Here is a 26,912-nt window from a genome sequence, read left to right on the forward strand (position 1 = left end):
AATGGACTTGTGTTGATCCGCGCCACCAAGCCTGCCCGGAGGGGGAAGGGCGTTGACCGGCCCGCCCGCTCCTCTCTGGAAAGAAAGATGGCGGCCGCACGGGAGCCTTGTGGAAAGCGGGTTTGAGCCGGGCTCGGGGAAGCGGCGGGGACCTCATGGGAAGGGGGGCTTTGTGGGCCGTCCCCCACGCCCCACCGAGGTCGCCAGCTGCCCCCCACGAGCGGCTCTCCGGCACGGCCACGGCCCCGGAGGCACAAGGACTTAGCACAGAGAACCAGCCGCTTGGAGCAGAAAAGCAAATGGACTTGTGTTGATCCGCGCCACCAAGCCGGCCCGGAGGGGGAAGGGCGTTGACCGGCCCGCCCGCTCCTCTCTGGAAAGAAAGATGGCGGCCGCACGGGAGCCTTGTGGAAAGCGGGTTTGAGCCGGGCTCGGGGAAGCGGCGGGGACCTCATGGGAAGGGGGGCTTTGTGGGCCGTCCCCCACGCCCCACCAGGGTCGCCAGCTGCCCCCCACGAGCGGCTCTCCGGCACGACCACGGCCCCGGAGGCACAAGGACTTAGCACAGAGAACCAGCCGCTTGGAGCAGAAAAGCAAATGGACTTGTGTTGATCCGCGCCACAAAGCCTGCCCGGAGGGGGAAGGGCGTTGACCGGCCCGCCTGCTCCTCTCTGGAAAGAAAGATGGCGGCTGCACGGGAGCCTTGTGGAAAGCGGGTTTGAGCCGGGCTCGGGGAAGCGGCGGGGACCTCATGGGAAGGGGGGCTTTGTGGGCCGTCCCCCACGCCCCACCGAGGTCGCCAGCTGCCCCCCACGAGCGGCTCTCCGGCACGGCCACGGCCCCGGAGGCACAAGGACTTAGCACAGAGAACCAGCCGCTTGGAGCAGAAAAGCAAATGGACTTGTGTTGATCCGCGCCACCAAGCCTGCCCGGAGGGGGAAGGGCGTTGACCGGCCCGCCCGCTCCTCTCTGGAAAGAAAGATGGCGGCCGCACGGGAGCCTTGTGGAAAGCGGGTTTGAGCCGGGCTCGGGGAAGCGGCGGGGACCTCATGGGAAGGGGGGCTTTGTGGGCCGTCCCCCACGCCCCACCGAGGTCGCCAGCTGCCCCCCACGAGCGGCTCTCCGGCACGGCCACGGCCCCGGAGGCACAAGGACTTAGCACAGAGAACCAGCCGCTTGGAGCAGAAAAGCAAATGGACTTGTGTTGATCCGCGCCACCAAGCCTGCCCGGAGGGGGAAGGGCGTTGACCGGCCCGCCCGCTCCTCTCTGGAAAGAAAGATGGCGGCCGCACGGGAGCCTTGTGGAAAGCGGGTTTGAGCCGGGCTCGGGGAAGCGGCGGGGACCTCATGGGAAGGGGGGCTTTGTGGGCCGTCCCCCACGCCCCACCGAGGTCGCCAGCTGCCCCCCACGAGCGGCTCTCCGGCACGGCCACGGCCCCGGAGGCACAAGGACTTAGCACAGAGAACCAGCCGCTTGGAGCAGAAAAGCAAATGGACTTGTGTTGATCCGCGCCACCAAGCCTGCCCGGAGGGGGAAGGGCGTTGACCGGCCCGCCCGCTCCTCTCTGGAAAGAAAGATGGCGGCCGCACGGGAGCCTTGTGGAAAGCGGGTTTGAGCCGGGCTCGGGGAAGCGGCGGGGACCTCATGGGAAGGGGGGCTTTGTGGGCCGTCCCCCACGCCCCACCGAGGTCGCCAGCTGCCCCCCACGAGCGGCTCTCCGGCACGGCCACGGCCCCGGAGGCACAAGGACTTAGCACAGAGAACCAGCCGCTTGGAGCAGAAAAGCAAATGGACTTGTGTTGATCCGCGCCACCAAGCCTGCCCGGAGGGGGAAGGGCGTTGACCGGCCCGCCCTCTCCTCTCTGGAAAGAAAGATGGCGGCCGCACGGGAGCCTTGTGGAAAGCGGGTTTGAGCCGGGCTCGGGGAAGCGGCGGGGACCTCATGGGAAGGGGGGCTTTGTGGGCCGTCCCCCACGCCCCACCGAGGTCGCCAGCTGCCCCCCACGAGCGGCTCTCCGGCACGGCCACGGCCCCGGAGGCACAAGGACTTAGCACAGAGAACCAGCCGCTTGGAGCAGAAAAGCAAATGGACTTGTGTTGATCCGCGCCACCAAGCCTGCCCGGAGGGGGAAGGGCGTTGACCGGCCCGCCCGCTCCTCTCTGGAAAGAAAGATGGCGGCCGCACGGGAGCCTTGTGGAAAGCGGGTTTGAGCCGGGCTCGGGGAAGCGGCGGGGACCTCATGGGAAGGGGGGCTTTGTGGGCCGTCCCCCACGCCCCACCAGGGTCGCCAGCTGCCCCCCACGAGCGGCTCTCCGGCACGGCCACGGCCCCGGAGGCACAAGGACTTAGCACAGAGAACCAGCCGCTTGGAGCAGAAAAGCAAATGGACTTGTGTTGATCCGCGCCACCAAGCCTGCCCGGAGGGGGAAGGGCGTTGACCGGCCCGCCCGCTCCTCTCTGGAAAGAAAGATGGCGGCCGCACGGGAGCCTTGTGGAAAGCGGGTTTGAGCCGGGCTCGGGGAAGCGGCGGGGACCTCATGGGAAGGGGGGCTTTGTGGGCCGTCCCCCACGCCCCACCGAGGTCGCCAGCTGCCCCCCACGAGCGGCTCTCCGGCACGGCCACGGCCCCGGAGGCACAAGGACTTAGCACAGAGAACCAGCCGCTTGGAGCAGAAAAGCAAATGGACTTGTGTTGATCCGCGCCACCAAGCCTGCCCGGAGGGGGAAGGGCGTTGACCGGCCCGCCCGCTCCTCTCTGGAAAGAAAGATGGCGGCCGCACGGGAGCCTTGTGGAAAGCGGGTTTGAGCCGGGCTCGGGGAAGCGGCGGGGACCTCATGGGAAGGGGGGCTTTGTGGGCCGTCCCCCACGCCCCACCGAGGTCGCCAGCTGCCCCCCACGAGCGGCTCTCCGGCACGGCCACGGCCCCGGAGGCACAAGGACTTAGCACAGAGAACCAGCCGCTTGGAGCAGAAAAGCAAATGGACTTGTGTTGATCCGCGCCACCAAGCCTGCCCGGAGGGGGAAGGGCGTTGACCGGCCCGCCCGCTCCTCTCTGGAAAGAAAGATGGCGGCCGCACGGGAGCCTTGTGGAAAGCGGGTTTGAGCCGGGCTCGGGGAAGCGGCGGGGACCTCATGGGAAGGGGGGCTTTGTGGGCCGTCCCCCACGCCCCACCGAGGTCGCCAGCTGCCCCCCACGAGCGGCTCTCCGGCACGGCCACGGCCCCGGAGGCACAAGGACTTAGCACAGAGAACCAGCCGCTTGGAGCAGAAAAGCAAATGGACTTGTGTTGATCCGCGCCACCAAGCCTGCCCGGAGGGGGAAGGGCGTTGACCGGCCCGCCCGCTCCTCTCTGGAAAGAAAGATGGCGGCCGCACGGGAGCCTTGTGGAAAGCGGGTTTGAGCCGGGCTCGGGGAAGCGGCGGGGACCTCATGGGAAGGGGGGCTTTGTGGGCCGTCCCCCACGCCCCACCGAGGTCGCCAGCTGCCCCCCACGAGCGGCTCTCCGGCACGGCCACGGCCCCGGAGGCACAAGGACTTAGCACAGAGAACCAGCCGCTTGGAGCAGAAAAGCAAATGGACTTGTGTTGATCCGCGCCACCAAGCCTGCCCGGAGGGGGAAGGGCGTTGACCGGCCCGCCCGCTCCTCTCTGGAAAGAAAGATGGCGGCCGCACGGGAGCCTTGTGGAAAGCGGGTTTGAGCCGGGCTCGGGGAAGCGGCGGGGACCTCATGGGAAGGGGGGCTTTGTGGGCCGTCCCCCACGCCCCACCGAGGTCGCCAGCTGCCCCCCACGAGCGGCTCTCCGGCACGGCCACGGCCCCGGAGGCACAAGGACTTAGCACAGAGAACCAGCCGCTTGGAGCAGAAAAGCAAATGGACTTGTGTTGATCCGCGCCACCAAGCCTGCCCGGAGGGGGAAGGGCGTTGACCGGCCCGCCCGCTCCTCTCTGGAAAGAAAGATGGCGGCCGCACGGGAGCCTTGTGGAAAGCGGGTTTGAGCCGGGCTCGGGGAAGCGGCGGGGACCTCATGGGAAGGGGGGCTTTGTGGGCCGTCCCCCACGCCCCACCGAGGTCGCCAGCTGCCCCCCACGAGCGGCTCTCCGGCACGGCCACGGCCCCGGAGGCACAAGGACTTAGCACAGAGAACCAGCCGCTTGGAGCAGAAAAGCAAATGGACTTGTGTTGATCCGCGCCACCAAGCCTGCCCGGAGGGGGAAGGGCGTTGACCGGCCCGCCCGCTCCTCTCTGGAAAGAAAGATGGCGGCCGCACGGGAGCCTTGTGGAAAGCGGGTTTGAGCCGGGCTCGGGGAAGCGGCGGGGACCTCATGGGAAGGGGGGCTTTGTGGGCCGTCCCCCACGCCCCACCGAGGTCGCCAGCTGCCCCCCACGAGCGGCTCTCCGGCACGGCCACGGCCCCGGAGGCACAAGGACTTAGCACAGAGAACCAGCCGCTTGGAGCAGAAAAGCAAATGGACTTGTGTTGATCCGCGCCACCAAGCCTGCCCGGAGGGGGAAGGGCGTTGACCGGCCCGCCCGCTCCTCTCTGGAAAGAAAGATGGCGGCCGCACGGGAGCCTTGTGGAAAGCGGGTTTGAGCCGGGCTCGGGGAAGCGGCGGGGACCTCATGGGAAGGGGGGCTTTGTGGGCCGTCCCCCACGCCCCACCGAGGTCGCCAGCTGCCCCCCACGAGCGGCTCTCCGGCACGGCCACGGCCCCGGAGGCACAAGGACTTAGCACAGAGAACCAGCCGCTTGGAGCAGAAAAGCAAATGGACTTGTGTTGATCCGCGCCACCAAGCCTGCCCGGAGGGGGAAGGGCGTTGACCGGCCCGCCCGCTCCTCTCTGGAAAGAAAGATGGCGGCCGCACGGGAGCCTTGTGGAAAGCGGGTTTGAGCCGGGCTCGGGGAAGCGGCGGGGACCTCATGGGAAGGGGGGCTTTGTGGGCCGTCCCCCACGCCCCACCGAGGTCGCCAGCTGCCCCCCACGAGCGGCTCTCCGGCACGGCCACGGCCCCGGAGGCACAAGGACTTAGCACAGAGAACCAGCCGCTTGGAGCAGAAAAGCAAATGGACTTGTGTTGATCCGCGCCACCAAGCCTGCCCGGAGGGGGAAGGGCGTTGACCGGCCCGCCCGCTCCTCTCTGGAAAGAAAGATGGCGGCCGCACGGGAGCCTTGTGGAAAGCGGGTTTGAGCCGGGCTCGGGGAAGCGGCGGGGACCTCATGGGAAGGGGGGCTTTGTGGGCCGTCCCCCACGCCCCACCGAGGTCGCCAGCTGCCCCCCACGAGCGGCTCTCCGGCACGGCCACGGCCCCGGAGGCACAAGGACTTAGCACAGAGAACCAGCCGCTTGGAGCAGAAAAGCAAATGGACTTGTGTTGATCCGCGCCACCAAGCCTGCCCGGAGGGGGAAGGGCGTTGACCGGCCCGCCCGCTCCTCTCTGGAAAGAAAGATGGCGGCCGCACGGGAGCCTTGTGGAAAGCGGGTTTGAGCCGGGCTCGGGGAAGCGGCGGGGACCTCATGGGAAGGGGGGCTTTGTGGGCCGTCCCCCACGCCCCACCGAGGTCGCCAGCTGCCCCCCACGAGCGGCTCTCCGGCACGGCCACGGCCCCGGAGGCACAAGGACTTAGCACAGAGAACCAGCCGCTTGGAGCAGAAAAGCAAATGGACTTGTGTTGATCCGCGCCACCAAGCCTGCCCGGAGGGGGAAGGGCGTTGACCGGCCCGCCCGCTCCTCTCTGGAAAGAAAGATGGCGGCCGCACGGGAGCCTTGTGGAAAGCGGGTTTGAGCCGGGCTCGGGGAAGCGGCGGGGACCTCATGGGAAGGGGGGCTTTGTGGGCCGTCCCCCACGCCCCACCGAGGTCGCCAGCTGCCCCCCACGAGCGGCTCTCCGGCACGGCCACGGCCCCGGAGGCACAAGGACTTAGCACAGAGAACCAGCCGCTTGGAGCAGAAAAGCAAATGGACTTGTGTTGATCCGCGCCACCAAGCCTGCCCGGAGGGGGAAGGGCGTTGACCGGCCCGCCCGCTCCTCTCTGGAAAGAAAGATGGCGGCCGCACGGGAGCCTTGTGGAAAGCGGGTTTGAGCCGGGCTCGGGGAAGCGGCGGGGACCTCATGGGAAGGGGGGCTTTGTGGGCCGTCCCCCACGCCCCACCGAGGTCGCCAGCTGCCCCCCACGAGCGGCTCTCCGGCACGGCCACGACTCCAGGGCACAGAAATCAATCTCTTAACTAGCTAACTTTTAATAGAAATTCTTCCAGGGTCAATAAGTAAAATAGCAGAAATTCAAAACCGCGCGGCCGCTATTGCGGCCGCGCGACATCATTTTATTCTTAAACCAAGTTGTAGAAAGCAAATCATTTCACAACGCTGTTTCAGCATGTCTGATTGGGGGGGGGGGTGGGTCGTAAACTCTAAACAATAATTGTGCATCTTCTATCGAAATAATCTATCTAGTCAAAGTAGATAGAGTATTAACTAGAACTCATCTGCCTCATAAGAATTGGGAGGGGTGGGAGGTGGGGGTCTATTGGGGTTCGGGGTTAAAAATGAGTATTGGTAAAGGGAAATGTGTTCGGTATCTACATGACTGAGACCTAAACCCGAAAGCTCTGTAACTTTTCCCACAGTGATTCAATAAATAAATAAATTATAAAAAAAAAAAAAATGAGAAATAAAGCAGCTGTAATTGTTTGAAGTTTCGTTCACATGCCCAAGGACTCTCTTCACCAACATTTAAACATATCTTAGGATGGGCAGGGAGATACCTGAAACACCTAGAAAATATGCCTGGCATGGTCCACGGCTACAGTTCAGTCCCCAGAACATGAGCAGATGTATCCCTGGCAGCCCTCAGCAGCACTGCGTCTGTCTGAGTATTACTGGGAATGGCTCCATGGACCCCTCACTTCAGGGGGAAAAAATGGTCTCGGAAAATGTGTTAAAAACATGTTTAAATTAATTTATTTTATCCCTCTGTCTGGGATGGAGCGATAGCACAGCGGGTAGGGCGTCTGCCTTGCACGCAGCCAACATGGCCGACCCGAGTTCAATTCCTCCGCCCCTCTCGGAGAGCCCGGCAAGCTACCGAGAGTATCTTGCCCGCACAGCAGAGCCTGGCAAGCTACCGAGAGTATTCGATATGCCAAACACAGTAACAACAAAGTCTCTAATGGAGACGTTACTGGGCCCGCTCGAGCAAATCGACGATCAACGGGAGGGCCTTTACCTTTTACCTTACCTTTATCCCTCTGTCTACCTGATAAGAAAAATTAGATTTCAGTGAGTTTAAATAATTTAATCCATGTTTACAAGTCCCAAATGCCAAAGCAGGATGGTACCCAAACTGACTCCTAATACCTGTGCTCTTTCCTCATATCATGCTGCTTTGGAGCAATAGAAAATAAACCTCAAGGGACTGGAGAGATAGTAGTGTGGGATAAGACACTCGCCTTGTTGGCGGCTCACCCAGATTCACTTCCCAGAACCCCATATGGTCCTTGAAGCCCTGACAGGAGAGATGCCTGAGTGCAGAAGCAGGAGTGAGTCCTGCACGCCACCACATGGGACCCCATAACAAACAAACAAAAAGAATAAAGAAAATAACCACCCCCCCCCAAAAAAAATCTCCGTTGGGAGTTGAGGGAGAGAAGAACCAAAGAAAATGAAGAGTGCATAATACAACCGGTGCGCATCTCAATTTATACCAGATAATCATACTAATAATTTTCAGATTTGGGTTTTTTTTCTTTTTGGGTCACACCCAGCACAGGGGTTACTCCTGGCTCTGCACTCAGGAATACTCCTGGCTGTGCTCAGGGGACCATATGGGATGCTGGGAATTGAACCCGGGTAGGCTGCCTGCAAGGCAAATGCCCTACACACTATGCTATCGCTCCAGCCCAAATTTTCTAGTCTCCTTAGAAACTAAAAATTGGTCATTGAGTTCAAAGCCCCCTTGAAAGGAGGCTCCCAGGTTCTGCTAAAAGCATTCTGAGCTCAGTGCACTTGCCTTTACCACAGACCGAGCCCTACATCCGCCACTATAGCTGACTCTAGAAATTCGAGGTTGCTTTTACCTGCACCTTCCCTCCACCGCCATTGGAACCATGGCCGGCAGCAGTTCGCTGATCTTCCTCTTCTTTTCTCTTTCTGTCTTCATCTTCTTTCTGGCTGGAAATCACAAAGGGGAAGATAGGGAAGAAAGGATTACAAAGAGTTGAGTGTTTTTCTGAGTTTTTCATATCATAATCAAATTAAATTTGTATAAAATGTACTAGCAGATATTGAACCTCTGCAATACTTTAGCCCTCTCTCAAAACATTGTAGTACGGTGTCCTCCCATTGTTCATCGATTTGTTCGATAGTCTTCATTGTGAGACTTGTTGTTACGGTGTTTGGCACATCAAATACGCCATGGGTAGCTTGCCAGGCTTTGCGATGCGAGTGAGATATTCTCGGTAGCCTGCTGGGCTCTCCAAAAGGGGCGGAGGAATCAAACCCAGCTCGGCCAGGCCGGCTGCATGCAAAGCAAATGTCCTACCACTGTGATTAAAATTAAAAAAAGAATTACATTGAATCCTTTACCTGAAAGTGGTCTTTCATGTAGGATAAAATCAACATTTCTGTCATCACAGGAATCCCAGTGAGTTTCACAAATGCTTGCTGTAAAGTATTTGTTGGGAGGGACACTGAGACAAAGGTGGAGGGTGTGGTGCTGAAATATTTCATGTATGAAACTCTACTACTAACAGTTTGTAATACTATAGAACTTAAAATAAAATTATACTTTAAAAGAAAATATTTTTATTTCTATTTAGTATCTCATATTCAAGGGGTCCCTTTAAATTCTCTTGATAGTTAAATATTTGCTCGAGCGGGCCCAGTAACGTCTCCCTTGGAGACTTTGTTCTTACTGTGTCTGGCATATCGAATACGTCACGGGGAGCTTGCCAGGCTCTGCCGTGTGGGCGAGATACGCTCGGTAGCTTGCCGGGCTCTCTGAGAGGGGCTGAGGAATTGAACTCGGGTCGGCCATGTTGGCTGCGTGCAAGGCAAACGCCTTCTTGAACCCACTAAAGGGGCTTCTTTTGTGTACTCACAAGACTGCTTTGCACATGGCACATTTGTTGCCGTGGGTCTTGCCATCAGGGCCACGCACAGGATCATTTTCTCGTGTGCAGTAAAGATTTCCATTTTGCAAAAGGCCCCGAAACTCACTGCATGTATCCTAAAGGAAGACAAAGTGAAAGTTTAGATATTTTATTGAAAACTACTTCATTGGATTCTGATGGTACACTTCTTGGAAAAGAGAGAAAATGACTTTAGATGAGATTGATTTGTTCGTTTCCTACTATGTAAGCAAGTTTAAAGGCAGATTCTAGTATTTTTCCCCCTTCAGATTTAGTCCTTCTGTTTCAAAGAATTTCATATTCTGGAATATTCCTCTTTCCCAAATAAATTAACAAATTGTTTCACATATGGCTTGCTAGATAAGCACTAACATGTTGGCAACTTAATCATATTGTTAATTAGAATTCTAATTTTCTATCAAGAGACCCTGAATAAGCAATCTTGATTCTTTGTGTCTCAATTGCCTTATCTATAAGAAGAATATGATCTACATTCTATAATTTTTAAATGATAATGGCCAAGAGATATGTTATATGAGAATAACATAAGATAATGTGTGTATATATATTTATAATAACTAACATGTTGAAAATAGTAAATAATAGCAAATGACCTAAGATAATGGAGTTAATTAGCAGTGGCAATTATGACTGAATTCATGTTTTTTCTGAGTCTTTTTGTTGAAATTTCATGTCAATGATTCACATACTTTGAATTAGTTTTCCTCCTAGCTCAGCTTCAAGATTTATTGTGGATTTCATAACTGGCAATATTTAACAAAACAATTATGATGCATGATGATAGTGTAATAGTAATTAATATGAAATTGAAAATTATTTTATATGAAAGCATATTTTTAGATATTGATAGTGAATTATATTAACTATCAATTTATTATTATCAATTATATTAACTATTAATTCACATGTGTTTTAAAATTCATATCTGTGGTTATGGAAAACACAAATGTAAACAAATTTATCACAGATTCCAAGTTCATACTTTTTAGACTTTTGATACCAATAGACTTTTAGGGGAGCAAGTAACATACTAAAAACCTGGGGAAATGTGCATATCTTTAACTAAGAAATATTATATACATCAGTTGCTTTTCAATTTTCTCTCCAAATTTTGTACCAGAAATAATTAAAGGAAAAACAAGGAACAAACACAATTTACCAAAAGAATCATCTAATACTATACATTGTATTAGATAGAGTGCTAGATTTAGTGTTTTAATTCTATTGTTTTAATTGTAAGAAATTTAATTGTAAGAAGTCCATAAAGATATGGACTCTTTATGGTATAATATAAAGACTACAACTTAGTAGGAAAATTCTTTCTTATCTCTGCAGTTTAAATATGAGTTTGAAATATAATAATGAGCAAATCACAGGGGTTTTCAAACTATGGCCTGTGAAAAAATATGATCCAATACCACTTCATAAATAAAGTTTTAGTGGGGCACAGATATGTCCATTCATTTTAATAAATCCTAATAGTAGCCCGGCAAACTACCCAGAGTATCTCGCCCATGGCAAAGCCTGGCAAGCTACCCATGACATATTCAATATGCCAAATACAGTAACAACAAGTCTCAAAATGAAGACGGTACTGGGCCCAACAACAGGAGGACAGTGCCACGGTGCTACATAGTTGCTTTAAAGCTACATTAGCAGATCCAGTCCTGTTACCACTACTTAATCTATCTACTATCTAGTCCTTTAAGAAAAAAATTGTCAACCAGTAAGCTGAGTTTCATGTTCTCTCATATAAGTCTGCAGTAATTTCATGAATCATATTTATAGAGAAAACTTTAAAATAATATCCTTTCATTGTAGTATAGATCTTTCAAAACAATTACCTTTTCAGTTTCTCTCTTAGTTTTTGCTCTGGATTCAGCTTCTTTTTCCTTTGCTTCTTGCTGGCTGGAAAAGAGAAGGGCACAGGAAAGGAATTATATTTTAGCATCCATTATTTTTAAATCATAATGGCCAACATACTCATTATTCTAAAAGATATATATCTGTAGAAATCCCATATATTACACCTATCACAATTTAATTTGGAATTAGAAAGACAAATGCACTCTTTTCCACAATGTTCTTTATTTTAATATTGCTTAAAGAATAAGACACATGTGACAAAGAACACCAGTAAATAATGTACTATAATATATTTCTTTTGGAAATAGATATTGTCCCTTTGTCCAGAAAAAACTATGATACCTAAATGCATAGGTATAGGATGTTAACCCATTTTTATCACCCAATGATGATATGTCTGGATTATTCATGACAACACATGTGTAAAGAACAGAAGTAAGTCCCAGTCTATGTGTTACTAACTCTAGAGAAACCAAAACCAAAACCGAAACTATGACACGATTTTTCCTTGACGGTAATTCAAGAAACTTTCAGAACATTGAACATGTTACCAAAAAAAAATGGGCTAAGTACATGGCTTTATGTCCCAAACTCAATGCAAAGACAAATTTTTTAACATTAGCTTCCTAAATAAAGCCTTCAATATTACCTTTCTTACCCACCCCTGGCCTTCCTTTTCTACACTCAGCAACACCAGGGGGTTGTGGCTCTACTCACAAGAAGGCCTCACACATGGAGCAAGTATTGCCATGGATTTTCCCATCTGGACCTTCAATGGGGTCATTCTCTCTGGTGCAGGCAAGTCGACCGTTCCTGACATAATTGCGGTATTCATTGCACAGCTCCTGCCAAATGAGGGAGGAATTAAGATTCAGATTACTGAACATGGAAAACAATTCTTCCACATTATCACTTTAAAAGTTGTTTGATGTCTTCAAATATCAGGTTGCATCAAAAGGTAATGATGTTATATATCCTATTTATATATATAACAATATGTATATTATATTATATGTTATAAAAGAAAGTTTCAGAGGTGCAGGTCATACATTATTTGTAATATAATTGCACTGTTGCTTACCATGAGGGAACTTTCTGTTCAATTCAAATATTATTCTGGGATAGATGCTATGAGAGATATAAAGGAAATTGATCTGCTGTACTTTTTCTAAAGGAATTTGTGCTAAACAGATTAAGAATCTCAAACCCAATTTTATCTAAGTACTGGTAAAGACTTGTGAATATATTACTTTATATGACAAAAAAGGACACTGCAGGCGTGATTCTGTTTAGAATCTTGAGATGGAAGATTACCTGGGCTTATTGTGATCATAAAGAAGGAAGTGACTCAAGAGTCACAAAACGTGATTGACTTCTGAAAACTAGAAAGATTCCAGAGGCAGCCTTTTCTTCCAGACATTTCATAACTTTACCCTCATAAATCCTTTCATTTTAACTTATTGAGATTTGTGTCATACTTCAAACTGGAAGAATGATAACATTATTTGTGCAATTTTTTTTGCTTTTTTGGCCACAGCGAGCAATGCTTAGGGGGTTACCCCTGGCCCCCCACTCAGGAATCACTCTTGGTGGTGCTTGGGGACCATATGGTATGCTGGGGATCAAACCTGAATCGGCCACAGGCAGGGCAAACACTCTACCCTCTGTATTATCGCTCTGGCCCCTATTTGTGTAATTTTAAGCCACCAAAGTGTGGTAATTTATTAGTGAAATGATCAAAATCTCATAGTTTTTCATTTATTTAAAGAAAATACAATGAAGCAATTATAGAATAACCAATGGAATAACTGAGAAATATATCAGAAGAAAAATTGATTTTTAGATAGTAAAGTTACTATGTCTAATATGTAAGTGGAGAAATCTTTAGACATTTGATGAGTCATTAAAAGGTGGCTGGAGAAGTGAAGACATAATACATGGGAAAGTGCTTGCTTCACACATGCCTGACCTGGGTACCATCCCAGATACCCACTATGGTTCCTTGAGCCCTGCTAGGAGTAATCTCTTGAGCACAGAGTCAGGAGTATGCCCAGAGCATCACTGAGTATGATCCAAAACACAAAATTAGTTCCTTGAGATGTCATAAAATAATACATATAAATTATATACATAAATTACATATAGTAATATTTTAATATTATAAAAATGAATATTATATTATAGAACTACTATAAAATATTTATAGTATTTCTATAATATAATACAGTGGTAGGGCGTTCGCCTTAGAAGCAGTCAACATGGCCGACCCGAGTTCGATTCCTCTGCCCCTCTCGGAGAGCCCGGCAAGCTACCGAGAGTATTCGATATGCCAGACACAGTAACAACAAAGTCTCCAATGGAGACGTTACTGGGCCCACTCGAGCAAATCGACGATCAAAATATCCAGATAAAATTCAGATAATAGTCCAGCATTTATGGCAGGGTTGAAAGTAAGAATTTGAGCTCATGTCTTAACATGTCAAGGCCCTGGGTTCCATCCCAAGAACCACAGGGTCCTCAAGCACTGCTGAGTGGTCCTGGTTGCCCCTAACACTGCAGTGGAGTGTCTCTGGCCTGAACATTAAAACGTTAGGCCTTGAACATGAAGGCAAATTATTTCAAGGAGTGGCCACTGGATCCCCTAAGCACTGCTTGGGAGACCCCCTACCCCCCAATAATCTAGTGGTTGTTGATGCTATTGAGTTCTTTAAATACCTTATACAAAAGTATATGGATGAAGTTTTAAAATATATTTTGAATGATTTTTATTTAGACAATATAACAATCTGTATACAGTCTTGGAATAATCTAATTCACAGATCAGAAAGGGAGAAAGGGAGAATTGGGAGAAAGATTTCCCCAAAAGGCACAAATAACTGGAACAGATTTGGTATGAATAATTTGAACAATAAAGAAGGAACCTAAATTTACTTGAGGATTCAGACATATTTGCTCAATTAATTCAGTTTATACTTGCTCAGGGTATTGGAATTGGGGTTGGGGTGAAGAAATGATGATGTGAAAGACTCATTGAGAGAAAAAGGATTTTTAGGGCACTAACAGTCTCACACACCTACCTCTACTGCTTCTCTCTTAACTTTATCAGTCTCAACTTTCTCCTTTTCTTCCTTGCCATTATTTTTCTTTTCTTCTTCAAGTTTGCTGCAATAAAAAAGACACATACAAAATATGATTTCTTATTTCTTTATTTGAAGTGGGGTCTCTCAAGCAGTGCTTAGAGGTTGGGGGAACCACACCTAGCAATACTGGCCAACTAGGCACGATGTTTCAATGCTCAGGTCTGCCAGATGATACTTCTCAGGCCTAGTAGTGCTAGAGGTACCACTCAGGTTACACCTGGCAATGCTATGGTGGGGGCATGTGTAGAGCTATGATAGTTCTTGCTACCTTGAAAACTCACAGCAAGCATTCCAGTCTTTTAAGCTATAACCTGGGCCACTCACAATCTTTAAAAATGTATTAGGAATGCTTTCCAAGCAGTCATCAAAGGACCTTTTGGAATTCCTTTTTTTTTTATTTGCTTTTTTTGGGTCACACCCAGGGATGCACAGGGGTTACTCCTGGCTCATGCACTCAGGAATTACTCCTGGCAGTGCTCGAGCAACCATTTGGGATGCTGGGAATCGAACCTGGGTTGGCTGTGTGCAAGGCAAACGCCCTACCTGTTGTTCTATCGCTCCAACCCCAACTTTTTGGAATTCTTGACAACTGGTCTGGAGTTCCAATGTGAGAACATAGGGCTGCTCACTTCCTGCAGTGGCAGGGATCAACCTTTGCCATCTGAGTAATGCTTACTGGCATCCTGGGCTATCACTGGTGATGCTCAGGGGACCATGTTGTACCAGGGTACAAATTGAGATTGCCCACAGTAAGCATGTACTTTAACCTCTGCATTATCTCCCCAGCCACCTCTTCACCTTTTCTTTGGGGGATGCACACCTGGAAATATTCAGGGATTACTCCTGGCTCTCAGGGACCATATGGGATGAATGCTAGAGATCTAACACAGGTCAGCTACATATAAGGGAAGCACCCAAACAGCCCCCTTTTTTGTTTTTTGGTCACATCCAGCAATGCTAAGGTCTTACTCTTGTCTTTGCACTCATTCCTGTTTCCCCTGGCCAGGTTTGGGATGCTAAAGATTAAACCCTGGTCTGCCGAGTCCTGTGCAAAGCAAGTGTTCATTATTCTACAAATAATAGGAAAGAGGAATTTGAATATTCTAGGCCAAAGGTCAGATTAAATCTTGAGTACAAAGTTATTATTTCCAAAAGGTGTTTTTGTTTTCCCCATGATGCAAATAAATTTAACATTTTACAATCCCCCTTAACATGATACTCTCGGCACCTTGCCGGGCTCTCCGAGAGGGGTGAAGGAATCGAACTCAGGTCGGCTGCGTGGGCCACAGCAAGCTACAGAGAGTATCGCACCTATACAGCAAAGTCTGGCAATCTACCCGTGACATATTCGATATGCCAAACACAGTAACAACAAGTCTCACAATGGAGATGTTACTGGGCCCACTTGAGCAGAATTGATGAACAACGGGAGAACAGTGCTTAACATGATAGAGAATAGGGTCAAAGGTGTGATTTAAATAAATAATAAAAGTAGCATGCCCCTCACCAAAATCAGTCTGTGACTTTAAATACAGGGCAGTGACTCTAATTAATTACTTGAATAAATAGTGCAGTAACCTTGATTTTTATAACTGAGAAAATTTTATCTAAATAACTACTCAATGAAGAAAGAGGTGATGCCATGATGGATGAAGTTGCTCATATTATTTGTTGAAAATATATATGAATTATAATGGAATTATAACAGCCTACCTCCCCAGGGCTTAACTAGCTACACTAAGCCACTAGGGTATTTATTTCACCTGCAAACAGAGTATTCCTAGAAGAATAAATATCATCCCTTTTTTCCCCATAAAATGCTTGTGTGCTGCCCCACAGATATTAGTCAAGTTGGTTTTCCCTCAGCCAATATCTGGATATAGTAACAGAATTTGAAAATGTCAGAGGCAGAAAAGAGAACTAAGAAATAATCCCATCTAGAGCCCGTTTTTAATGTCTCTCATGAAAGATGATTACCTAGTATTAAAAACACATATGGTTTCTGAGAACAAATATTTTGCTCATGAGTTACAAGAAAAGAGTATTGGAGTAGAGAATAAAGTCACTGTACGATTTAATGTCACTTAATGTCTTGTTCATGTGCATATAAAAATATCTAGCATGTAACCCGTGATATATACTCTATTTCTGAAGAAGTGAGACTGAGTGGTCAATAATAAAAAGATTTTGTAAGAGGTGAGGAAGATACTCACAACACACTTGCACACATGGCACACTTATTTCCATGCATTTTGCCATCTGGGCCACGGACAGGGTCATTCTCCCTGGTGCATATAAGCATTCCATTCCTCACTTGGCTGCGAAATTCACTGCAAAGTTCCTGGAAAATGAAGAAAATATTTTCTTAGAGCATTTTTCTATGTGATCTTCACCTTTGCCTTTTCATGAATAATAAATAATTTATAAGTAATAGAGAAGAAGAAGGAAGAGGAGGAGGAGGAGGGGGATGAGGAAGAGAAGGGGAGGGGGAGGAGGAGGAGAAAAGGAGAAAGAGGAGGGGCAAGAGGAGGAGGGGGAGTAGGAGGAGGAAGAGGAGGAGGGGAAGAGGAGAAGGAGGAAGAAGAAGAAGAAGAAGAAGAAGAAGAAGAAGAAAGAAGAAGAAGAAGAAGAAGAAGAAGAAGAAGAAGAAGAAGAAGAAGAAGAAGAAGAAGAAGAAGAAAAGTGATTACGTATAGCAATAAATTAGAAATCAGTACGCAAGGAAGAATTGCTAATTCTGGTACAGTGGTAGCTCCGTTATATATTCATCATCATCATTGGTCTAGGAGTTTTTATAATCTAAATACAGAAGAAGACTGACAAAATTTGTAGCTGTGTATATGTTTGTACTGTGTTAAAGAGAACAGTCTATAATAGCTATGGAAGGTAAAAAGTGAGGAGGTTTAATATTTTAGAAAGGAGAGGCTTCCTGGAGGAAATAAGAATATTGCTAAATTATCAGGAGAAAGACAGAGATCCTCCCATTTCTACTTGAATGCATCGTGGAGCCTTATTCTCATTTAAAAAAAAAAGATATGAAAGGGAGATGCTGAATGATCTCACTTACATGTACAATCTTTTAAAAAAAACCCAACGCAGAGTAACAGAATAGAATGACAGCTACCAGGAATAGGGGTGCAAAAGAAAAAAAATGGAATTAATTTGAGAAAGAATAAAAACTTCTGTTTATAGATGAATAAATTCTAGAGATCTAATAAATTATAGTTTTATATTTGAAAATTACTGAGTAAAACTTAAATAATCATACTTCACAAAAGAAACAGTAATTATATAATTTAGTGGAGGCGTTTGCGAACACGATGGTGGTAATTATTTTGGAATATAAGTGTATCAAATATAAATGCTGCATTCTTTGAATTTACATAATAGTATATGTCAATAACATCTTAATAAATGTAAAAAATTAGGTATTGGGTAAAATAAAGAATATAACAACTTTGGTTTTAAATATGAAAAACGTATAGCTTTATAAAAGCAAAAGAAAGCTTTTTTTGAAAAAGTGAGCCATTTTAAAACAAAAACATCTTCTTTAATATTTATATTACTACCTTAATACTTTTAACCTCTATCAAATTTATCCCAAATTAGCAAGCTTTTATTTTTCAATTATTGTTAGGAAAATAGAATAAATGAAAGTGAATCTTATATGTAGTTATTATTTGAGAGTAATCTAGCATCTACATAGAGACATTTTATTATGTACTTATAAAATTATAATATACAGTCATAGAAATATAACAATTATCTATAAAATTACAAATATATTAATAATCTATAAAAAATCATAGTATAATTAAAAAGCCAAAGTTTTTCATCGTAATTATTAATCAAGAAAGATACTATTAGTACATCCTTCCTATGTAGGTGGTTGGTGATGGAGATAAAATATGATAACATATGCAGAGTTTATTTTCTGAATTGAACTAATGTGAAAGAGATTTTGTATCCTATCTGAAATAATAGCTAGAAGTTGTATCAATGAAAATTAGTCAATTGCAAAAATTGATTTTGACAATTGATGTCTACCAGCAGAAATCCAAGAAAAGTAAAATAGGGAGCATAGCCTATATAGAGTAAGTTAGCTTATTTTTTGTAAAATAGACATAAGAATTTGAATTGTCAAATCCTAATCACTAACATTGCTTTTCAGGTTAAAAGTTTCCTTTGTCTATTTCTAGCCTGGAAGTCTAACAGGAAAACATTTATGCTAATGGTATCTCTAGAATTCTCTTATAGAGGGAAATATCAGGCATGGCATCAGCACTACGGCATAAGTTACCTCTGCTGCTTCTCTTTTAGCCTTTGATCTTGTTCTTTTATCTTGTCGACTAGAAGGAAAAGAAGTAGAAATGTGAGAAAAGAAACAGATCTTAATTCAGTAGATATCTTTAACATTCACAGACTGATCATTTATTATTCTGACTATTCTTGAGTAACCAGAAACATTTGCTGGTTGTACTTTGTAGTTTACTTGGATAATAAAAATTACTATGGTTCTTGATCACCGAGACACGCAAACGAATCTCAGAACCCAGTGACTTTTGGCAGAAATGCGTGCAGACTTCACATTAGGTTTCCTGTGCTGGGCACTCCAGGTGGGAAAAGGTGTCATCCATCTGCCTATTCTCCCTGATGGCTCAGTGGCCGCCATCTTCCAGAGGCCATTGAACAGTCAGGTTTGGGCAGCAGTGCCAAGACATGTGAGGCCTCACGAGATGAGGGTGGAGCCGGCCCTTGTCCACCCTCTTCCCACTGGCTACTGATTAAACTGCTTAACCACCATGATCCCAGAGACACAAACGAATCTCAGAACCCAGTGGCTTTTGGCAGAAATCCCTCCAGATTGAATTATTAAACTTTCAGAATTCCAAAATTGCACAGCCGCAATTGTTGCCTCGTGACATCATATGCTATTCATAATCAGCAATAGAAAACAACTTGCCTAATGTTGCCTTTTCAGCAGGTCTGAGTGTTGGGGGGAAATTCCAAATAATAATGGCGGTTCTGGTGTTGAAATATTGAATGTAACCATAGTAGAGAGAGAGTAATGTGGAAGTCATCTGCCACACAGTGGGGAGGGGTGGGGGATGGGGGGTATACTAGGGTTTTTGATGGTGGAAAATGTGCACTGGTGAAGGGGCGGGTGTTTCATCATTGTATAACCAAGACTTAAACCAGAGAGCTTTGTAACTGTTCTCACAGTGATTCGATAAATAAATTTATCTTAAAAAATTACTGGGTTGAGCTTTCCTCCCTGCCCCGACCAGGGCTACGGCAGCCGAAGACCTCCAGGACCAGCCACCACCATGCTGAGACCACTCTCCGCACACATGAAGGTACTGGCAGAGGGACAAAGCCACGCGGGTTCCGGGGCCGAGACCTCCAAGCCTACTCGAATTGGAGTCGAGCATCTTCCACCCAGATCCTCCAAATTCCAGTAGGCGGGGGTCACACCCACCACCTGGCCCCCTGGCGCCGTGTAATCCCATCAGCGGCCAAGACTCAGAGACTATAAAATCCAGATCCCGGACGAGAACAGTGCAGTCTCTGCCCCCGCGCCTGGGTGTTCCTTTCTGGAGTCCCTTGGAGGGGAGCGGGTTGAGCTTTCCTCCCCGCCCCGACCAGGGCTACGGCAGCCGAAGACCTCCAGGACCAGCCACCACCATGCTGAGACCACTCTCCGCACACATGAAGGTACTGGCAGAGGGACAAAGCCACGCGGGTTCCGGGGCCGAGACCTCCAAGCCTACTCGAATTGGAGTCGAGCATCTTCCACCCAGATCCTCCAAATTCCAGTAGGCGGGGGTCACACCCACCACCTGGCCCCCTGGCGCCGTGTAATCCCATCAGCGGCCAAGACTCAGAGACTATAAAATCCAGATCCCGGACGAGAACAGTGCAGTCTCTGCCCCCGCGCCTGGGTGTTCCTTTCCGGAGTCCCTTGGAGGGGAGCGGGTTGAGCTTTCCTCCCCGCCCCGACCAGGGCTACGGCAGCCGAAGACCTCCAGGACCAGCCACCACCATGCTGAGACCACTCTCCGCACACATGAAGGTACTGGCAGAGGGACAAAGCCACGCGGGTTCCGGGGCCGAGACCTCCAAGCCTACTCGAATTGGAGTCGAGCATCTTCCACCCAGATCCTCCAAATTCCAGTAGGCGGGGGTCACACCCACCACCTGGCCCCCTGGCGCCGTGTAATCCCATCAGCGGCCAAGACTCAGAGACTATAAAATCTAGATCTCGGAACCGCGCGGCCGCATTTGCGGCCGCGCGACATCTTATTATCTCATTCCTACTTTGGACAAAGTTGCAGGCTATAGAATGTAGCCTGCCCACAGGGCAGAGTCTGGCAAACTCCCCGTGGCCTACCAAATATGCCAAATACCAGTAACAATGATGGGTCTCATTCTCCTAAAGAGCCGTGAATATAATCTCAGGGCTAGGATGAAAGAGACGTTACTGGGGCCTGCTCGAGGCAATCGACGATTAACAGGATGATGAAATGAATGAATGAAATGAAAAAATTACTATGGTTCATCTCACTTCATGAATAGTGTATTCAAAAGAAAGTTCTTAATTAATGAGCCCACCTATTTAAGTTGTCAGTAATTTGAGTGCAATGGGAATTTATTTGTTATTTCTTTCACATCTTAAGTCACTCTACAAAATGGTAATATTTGGCTCTGGGAGGCAATAAATATGGTAGTTGAGAGAAAATATTCTTAGTTCAGTTTACCTGAAAAATGTAAGAAATATCTTTTTCATTTTTGTTTTTGCTTTTTAGGGGGTTCACACCCAGTGATGCACAGGAGTTACTCCTGGCTCTGCACTCAGGAATTACTCCTGGTGGTACCCAGGGTACCATATGGGATGCTGGGAATCAAACCCAGGTTGTCTGTGTGCAAGGCAAACGCCCTACCTGCTGTGCTATTGATCCAACCCCATCTTTTTTATTTTTGTATTTTTTTCATGGGGCAGAAGAGGTGTATATCAGCAGTGCTCTGGACTTACTCCTTCCTCTGTACTCAGGGATCACTCCTGATAGTGCTAGAGGACTATCGGGGTGACAAGACTTGAGTAAGGGCCAGGCTATTGCAAGGGGAGTACCTTATCCACTGTATTATTGCTCCAGCCCCATAAATAATATATATCTTAACTGTTCCATGCATTTCTCATCTTTAAATGGGGAAAGGTTGGGATTATAAGAATATTTTTTCTCACAGGAGCATTGAAAATGTTAAAAAAAAAGATGATATACGTAAACCAATTAGATTAACTATCTAGTACACAATAAAAACATTAATAGAAGTGCTTTTAATGTTTGCTCTCATCAGCATTGAAAATAGGCCTCCAAAGAAGGCCAGAGGTGTGGCTCAGAGGAAGAACACATCACATGCGGTAGAACACATCACATGCACATGTGAGGTTCTGTATTCCAACCCTGGCACCAAAAATATTAGTCATGTGATGGAAATGATATGGAAACATTGACCTTAGTTTAACTTTAGATACACAAATATTTGAAATCAAATTTAGTGGGCTGGATAATTAGAGAATAATTGCATCTACAAGACAATCACAGCAAACAGAAAAACTGAATTTGTGAATGTATTCCTTAATCACACTTTAAGACCTTTTAAATTGTGAAAATATAGTTTAATTATGTTATAAAATTGTGCACAATTGACTATAGATGGAGAAATAATTCTCCAGAGTGAGTTGTTTTTGCTGACAAACCCATAAATTAAGAGGTAAAATAAGAGATGAATTTTATTTTTGAAAAATAATACATTTTTAATGAAAGAAACAAATTGCTCCATAATTGTGGAGTTTCTCATAATTCATGGCTTGAGTCTAACTTAACAAAAATATTTAAAATATTTATAGCACAGCGGTAGGGCGTTTACCTTGCATGCAGCCGGCCGGCTGAGTCGGGTTTGATTCAAGTTATCGAGAGTATCTCGCCCGCATGGCAAAGCCTGGCAAGTTACCCATGACGTATTCAATATGCCAAAACACAGTAACAACAAGTCTCACAATGGAGACGTTACTGGGCCCGCTCGAGCAAATAGATGAACAATGGGAGGACAGTGCTGCAATGCTGCATTGAAAAACCATTGTCTTTCCATGGTAAAAAATTATTAGCTTAAGCAACAGAACTGACCACTAGATGGCAGAACTGTTGCTTTGTCCCTGAAAGAGTAATAAAGATGAAAAATGTGGAAAAATAAAGTAATAAAGGTGAAAAATATTGAAGTAAAAAAAGATGAAAGAGATTGAAGACTAAATCCAGGTATATGCTACTATATAAGCTGATAATATTTTTTCTAGATGATCAAATTATAATGTCATTTCTACACTAAACAGTGAGAAATTATACTTTTTTCTATATTTCCAATGCTGATATCTGCATCCTTCTTTACAATAACCATTAATTCTTTTCATTAATAACTTGAAATAAAGAAGTTATTTTTATGATTTCTTTAAAGAATGAGTTAGAAAATCTCTTTGCCTATTTTATCTTGACTTCCATTAAATGTATTTTCACTGTTTCCACAAACCCTTGTTCAAGGAGAGATATCCTTTAGGTTTCTCTAAACAGGCATTCAATTTCTACACAAACAAGCCAGCATTTTTGAAGCAGTTTTGTCCTATTATTACCGGTCCAAAGATAATCTCCCAATATTCATAATTGTATCTCTGATTATTAGCCAGTTTTACTAATTAGATATTATATTTGTTTATTTATTTATTTGCTTTGGTTTGGGGACTACACCTGTCTGTATTCAGGACTTACACCTGACTTTACATTCAGGGATCATTCCTGATGTGACAGTGGCAAACTACATGGGACACTTGGAATTGAACCCAGATCAGTCACCAGTAAGGAAAAACAAGCACCTCACCCTCTGGACTATTTCTCAGATCCCAAACTTAGACATTTTAATGCTGTGACTCTTCTACTGCTGTCTATGTCAAATCTTAGTAAATCAGAAAGGGCATAATTTTTATAAATGTTTATTTAGGAAACATAAATTTTATAAATGTTTATTTATTACTTAAAATACATTTTTCCTACTAAGTGAATACAAAAAATGAACACAAAAGTGAGCCTATACTTAAAGTATAGGGCTGGAGCGATAGCACAGTGGGTAGGGCGTTCGCCTTACAAGTGGCCAACATGGCCGACCCGAGTTCGATTCCTCCGCCCCTCTCGGAGAGCCGGGCAACCTACCGAGAGTATTCGATATGCCAAACACAGTAAAAACAAAGTCTCCAATGGAGACGTTACTGGGCCCGCTCGAGCAAATGGACGATCAACGGGAGGGCCTTTACCTTTACCTTTACCTTTTACCTATACTTAAAGTAAAAGTAAGTAAAGGCCCTCCCGTTGATCATCGATTTGCTTGAGCGGGCCCAGTAACGTCTCCATTGGAGACTTTGTTGTTACTGTGTCTGGCATATCGAATACGTCACGGGGAGCTTGTGAGGCTCTGCCGTGCGGGCGACATACTCTCGGTAGCTTGCCGGGCTCTCCAAGAGGGGCGGAGGAATCGAACTCGGGTTGGCCATGTTGGCTGCGTGCAAGGCAAACGCCCTACCGCTGTGCTATTGCATACTTGAACACAACAAATGTAAAAATTAACTTAAACTGTGGGTTGTGCAGGTAATTCCTTTCAGGTAATAAAATCATGTAGTAGAAAATAGAAATATTAAATAACCTCATGTACACTTATACAATTATCAATGCTTATTAGCACTTGGAGGGAAAGTCTTGGCTCAGGAAGAAATTGGGAGAAGAAGAGTACAAAGCAGACCTTACTAGAGCTGTTTGAGTTGGCAAAAAACCCTAAGAAAAGTGAACCCCACCAGACCCTAGTCATTGATAATTTGTATTTGTTTTGGGGACAGACCTGGAAGTACTCTATGATCACTCCTGTTGGGGTTCAGGGAACCATACGTGGTGCCAGGGATTGAGCCCAGGTCAACCACTTGCAAAATAAGTGCCCTACCACACAAACCAATAGAACAGGGTGGAATATTCATACACACAACCCCAAATGTATGAACATCTGATCTTTGATAAGGGAGCAAGAAATATGAAGTGGAAAAGGAAAGCCTTTTCAACAAATGGTGCTGGCATAACTGGACAACCACATGCCAAAAAAAATGGGCTTAGACCTCGACCTAACACCACGCGCAAAAGTCAGATCAAAATGGATTAAAGATCTCAACATCAGGCCAAAATCCATAAAGGTACACTGAAGAAAAGGTTGGCAAAACCCTCCACGATATTGAGGCTAATGGTACCATCAAAGACGACACTCCACTGACCAACCAAGTGGAAACAAACAGAGATAAACAAATGGGACTATCTTAAATTAAGAAGCTTCTGCACCACAGAAGATACAGTGACCAGAATACAAAGACAATTTACAGAATGGGAAAGGATATTTACCCAATACCCATCTGATAAGGGGTTGGTATCAAGGATATACAAAGCACTGGTTGAACTCTACAAGAAGAAAACATCCCACCCCATCAAAAAATGGGGTGATGAAATGAACAGAAACTTTTCCAAAGAAGAAATCTGAATGGCTAAAAGACACATGAGAAAATACTCTACATCACTAATCATCAGGGAGATGCAGACTAAAACAACAATGAGATATCATCTCACACCACAGAAACTGGCCCACAACCAAAAGAACAAAAGCAACAGGTGTTGTCTTGGATGTGGCGAGAAAGGAACCCTCCTTCACTGCTGGTGGGAATGCCTACTGGTTCAGCCCTTTTGGAAAACAGTATGGACGATTCTCAAAAAATTAGAAATTCAGCTCCCATTTGACCCAGCAATGCCACTCCTGGGAATATATCCCGGAGAGGCAAAAAAGTACAGTCGAAATGACATCTGCCCTTCTATGTTCATTGCTTCACTATTCACAATAGCCAAAATCTGGAAAAAACTGAGTGCCCGAAAACAGATGACTGGTGAAAAAAAAAAACAAAAAAACAAAATCTTTGGTACATCCACACAATGGAGTACTATGCAGCTGTTAGAAAAAAGATGAAGTCAGGGCTGGAGCAATAGCACAGCGGGTAGGGCGTTTGCCTTGCATGCAGCCAACATAGCCGACACAGGTTCGATTCCCAGCACCCCATATGGTCCCCTGAGCACTGCCAGGAGCAATTCCTGAGTACATGAGCCAGGAGTAACTCCTTAGCATCGCTGGTTGTGACCCAAAAAGCAAAAAAAAAAAAAAAAGATGAAGTCATGAAATTTATATACAAGAGGTACTACATGGAAAGTATCATGCCAAGTGAAATGAGTTAGAAAGAGAGAAACAGACATAGAAAGATTGCATTCATCTGGGTATATAAAGTAACAAAATAGGAGACTAACAGCCAAGAATAGCCGAGATAAGTACCAGGAGGTTCACTCCATGGCTTGGAGGCCAGCCGCACATGCTGGGGGAAAAGGCAGATCAGATAGAGAAGGGAGCACCAAATAAAGGGTGTTGGGAGGATCCTGCAAGGATGGGAGGTGCATGCTGAAAGTAGACTATAGACCAAACATGATTTCCACTCAATGCCTCTTTTGCAAACCACAGCACCCAAAAGGAGAGAGAGAACAAAAGGGAATGCCCTGCCACAGGGGTGGGGTGGGGTGGGGTGGGGTGGGGGGAGGGGGTTGTAAAGGATACTGGGAGCATTGGGGATGGAGAATGGGCACTGGTGGAGGGATGGGTACTCAATTATTGTATAACTGAAACCCAAGCACAAAAATTTGTACGTCTCCAACTGTACCTCATGGTGTTTCCTAATTAAAAAAAAAAGTACCCTACCCACAGTACTATTGCTGTGGCCCAGCTATTGATAACTTAAAACCCTTTCTCATATCATAGACAAGAACTGATTGATACCCATACTATTCATATTGATGTAATTTCAGACAATTTCATACATCACTTTTATCCTACCATACAAATTCAACCAGTGATTAATATGCTAGAATTATTCTTTGATAATTATGACTATAATTGTTCTTTGATAAGAATTATGCTACAATTATTTGTAATAATTATTACATTATATAAAGAATGTACCATAAAAATACTGATGGAAAAATCCTCAGGAAATAAAATGCAATAAAACTTAAAAAAAAAAACAGCAACAGCAATGAAACAGAGGGACAAAACCCTCCCTCATTTTCCTAGCAGTTCTACTCACAAGAAGACTGCACACTTGAAGCAGGTGTCACTATTCATTATTCCTTCTGAGCTCTGGTTGGGAGCACTCTTTCTGTGGCAGTTGAGCTTTCCATTCTTCAGATATTTATGGTAAATACTGCAGAGCTCCTGCCAAGATAAATAAACTGGGCACTTGATTTTCATCCCTCAAAAGAAAGCCTGAAATATCTATATCACCAGAAATCATGTTGCATTTTATTGAGTACTGAATTTTAGCTGTTTCTTGGGGATATAAAATTCAACTTGATAAAGCTAACGACTTTCTGAGAGAAGGAAATGAACAAGACATAACAGGATTTATGGGCACTGGTGGAGGGATGGGGACTCGATCATTGGATAACTGAAACTCAAGCACGAAAGTTTGTAAGTCTACAACTGTACCTCATGGTGTTTCACTAATAATAAATAAATAATAATAATAATAATAAATCTCCATTTACTGCATTTGCTATCTATTTCTTTTTCACTTTCTAAAAGCAA

The 26,912-nt window shown here is 46.1% G+C and overlaps 1 protein-coding gene across 1 annotated transcript in view; it reads right to left on the bottom strand.

Moving 5' to 3' along the window:
- Positions 1-26,912, bottom strand: part of SPINK5 (serine peptidase inhibitor Kazal type 5) — an 86,859-nt gene that overhangs the window by 26,793 nt on the left and 33,154 nt on the right. The window contains exons 14-20 of the mRNA XM_056124737.1: positions 18,460-18,508; positions 16,373-16,500; positions 14,097-14,181; positions 11,737-11,864; positions 10,998-11,061; positions 9,103-9,230; positions 8,080-8,173 (exon numbers count right to left, since the gene is read on the bottom strand). Of these exons, the coding sequence (XP_055980712.1) occupies positions 8,080-8,173; positions 9,103-9,230; positions 10,998-11,061; positions 11,737-11,864; positions 14,097-14,181; positions 16,373-16,500; positions 18,460-18,508 (676 nt within the window). The remainder of the gene's footprint in view (positions 1-8,079; positions 8,174-9,102; positions 9,231-10,997; positions 11,062-11,736; positions 11,865-14,096; positions 14,182-16,372; positions 16,501-18,459; positions 18,509-26,912) is intronic.

Source organism: Sorex fumeus, unplaced genomic scaffold, assembly GCF_029834395.1.
Source record: "Sorex fumeus unplaced genomic scaffold, SorFum_2.1 ptg000051l, whole genome shotgun sequence".
NCBI lineage: Eukaryota > Metazoa > Chordata > Mammalia > Eulipotyphla > Soricidae > Sorex > Sorex fumeus.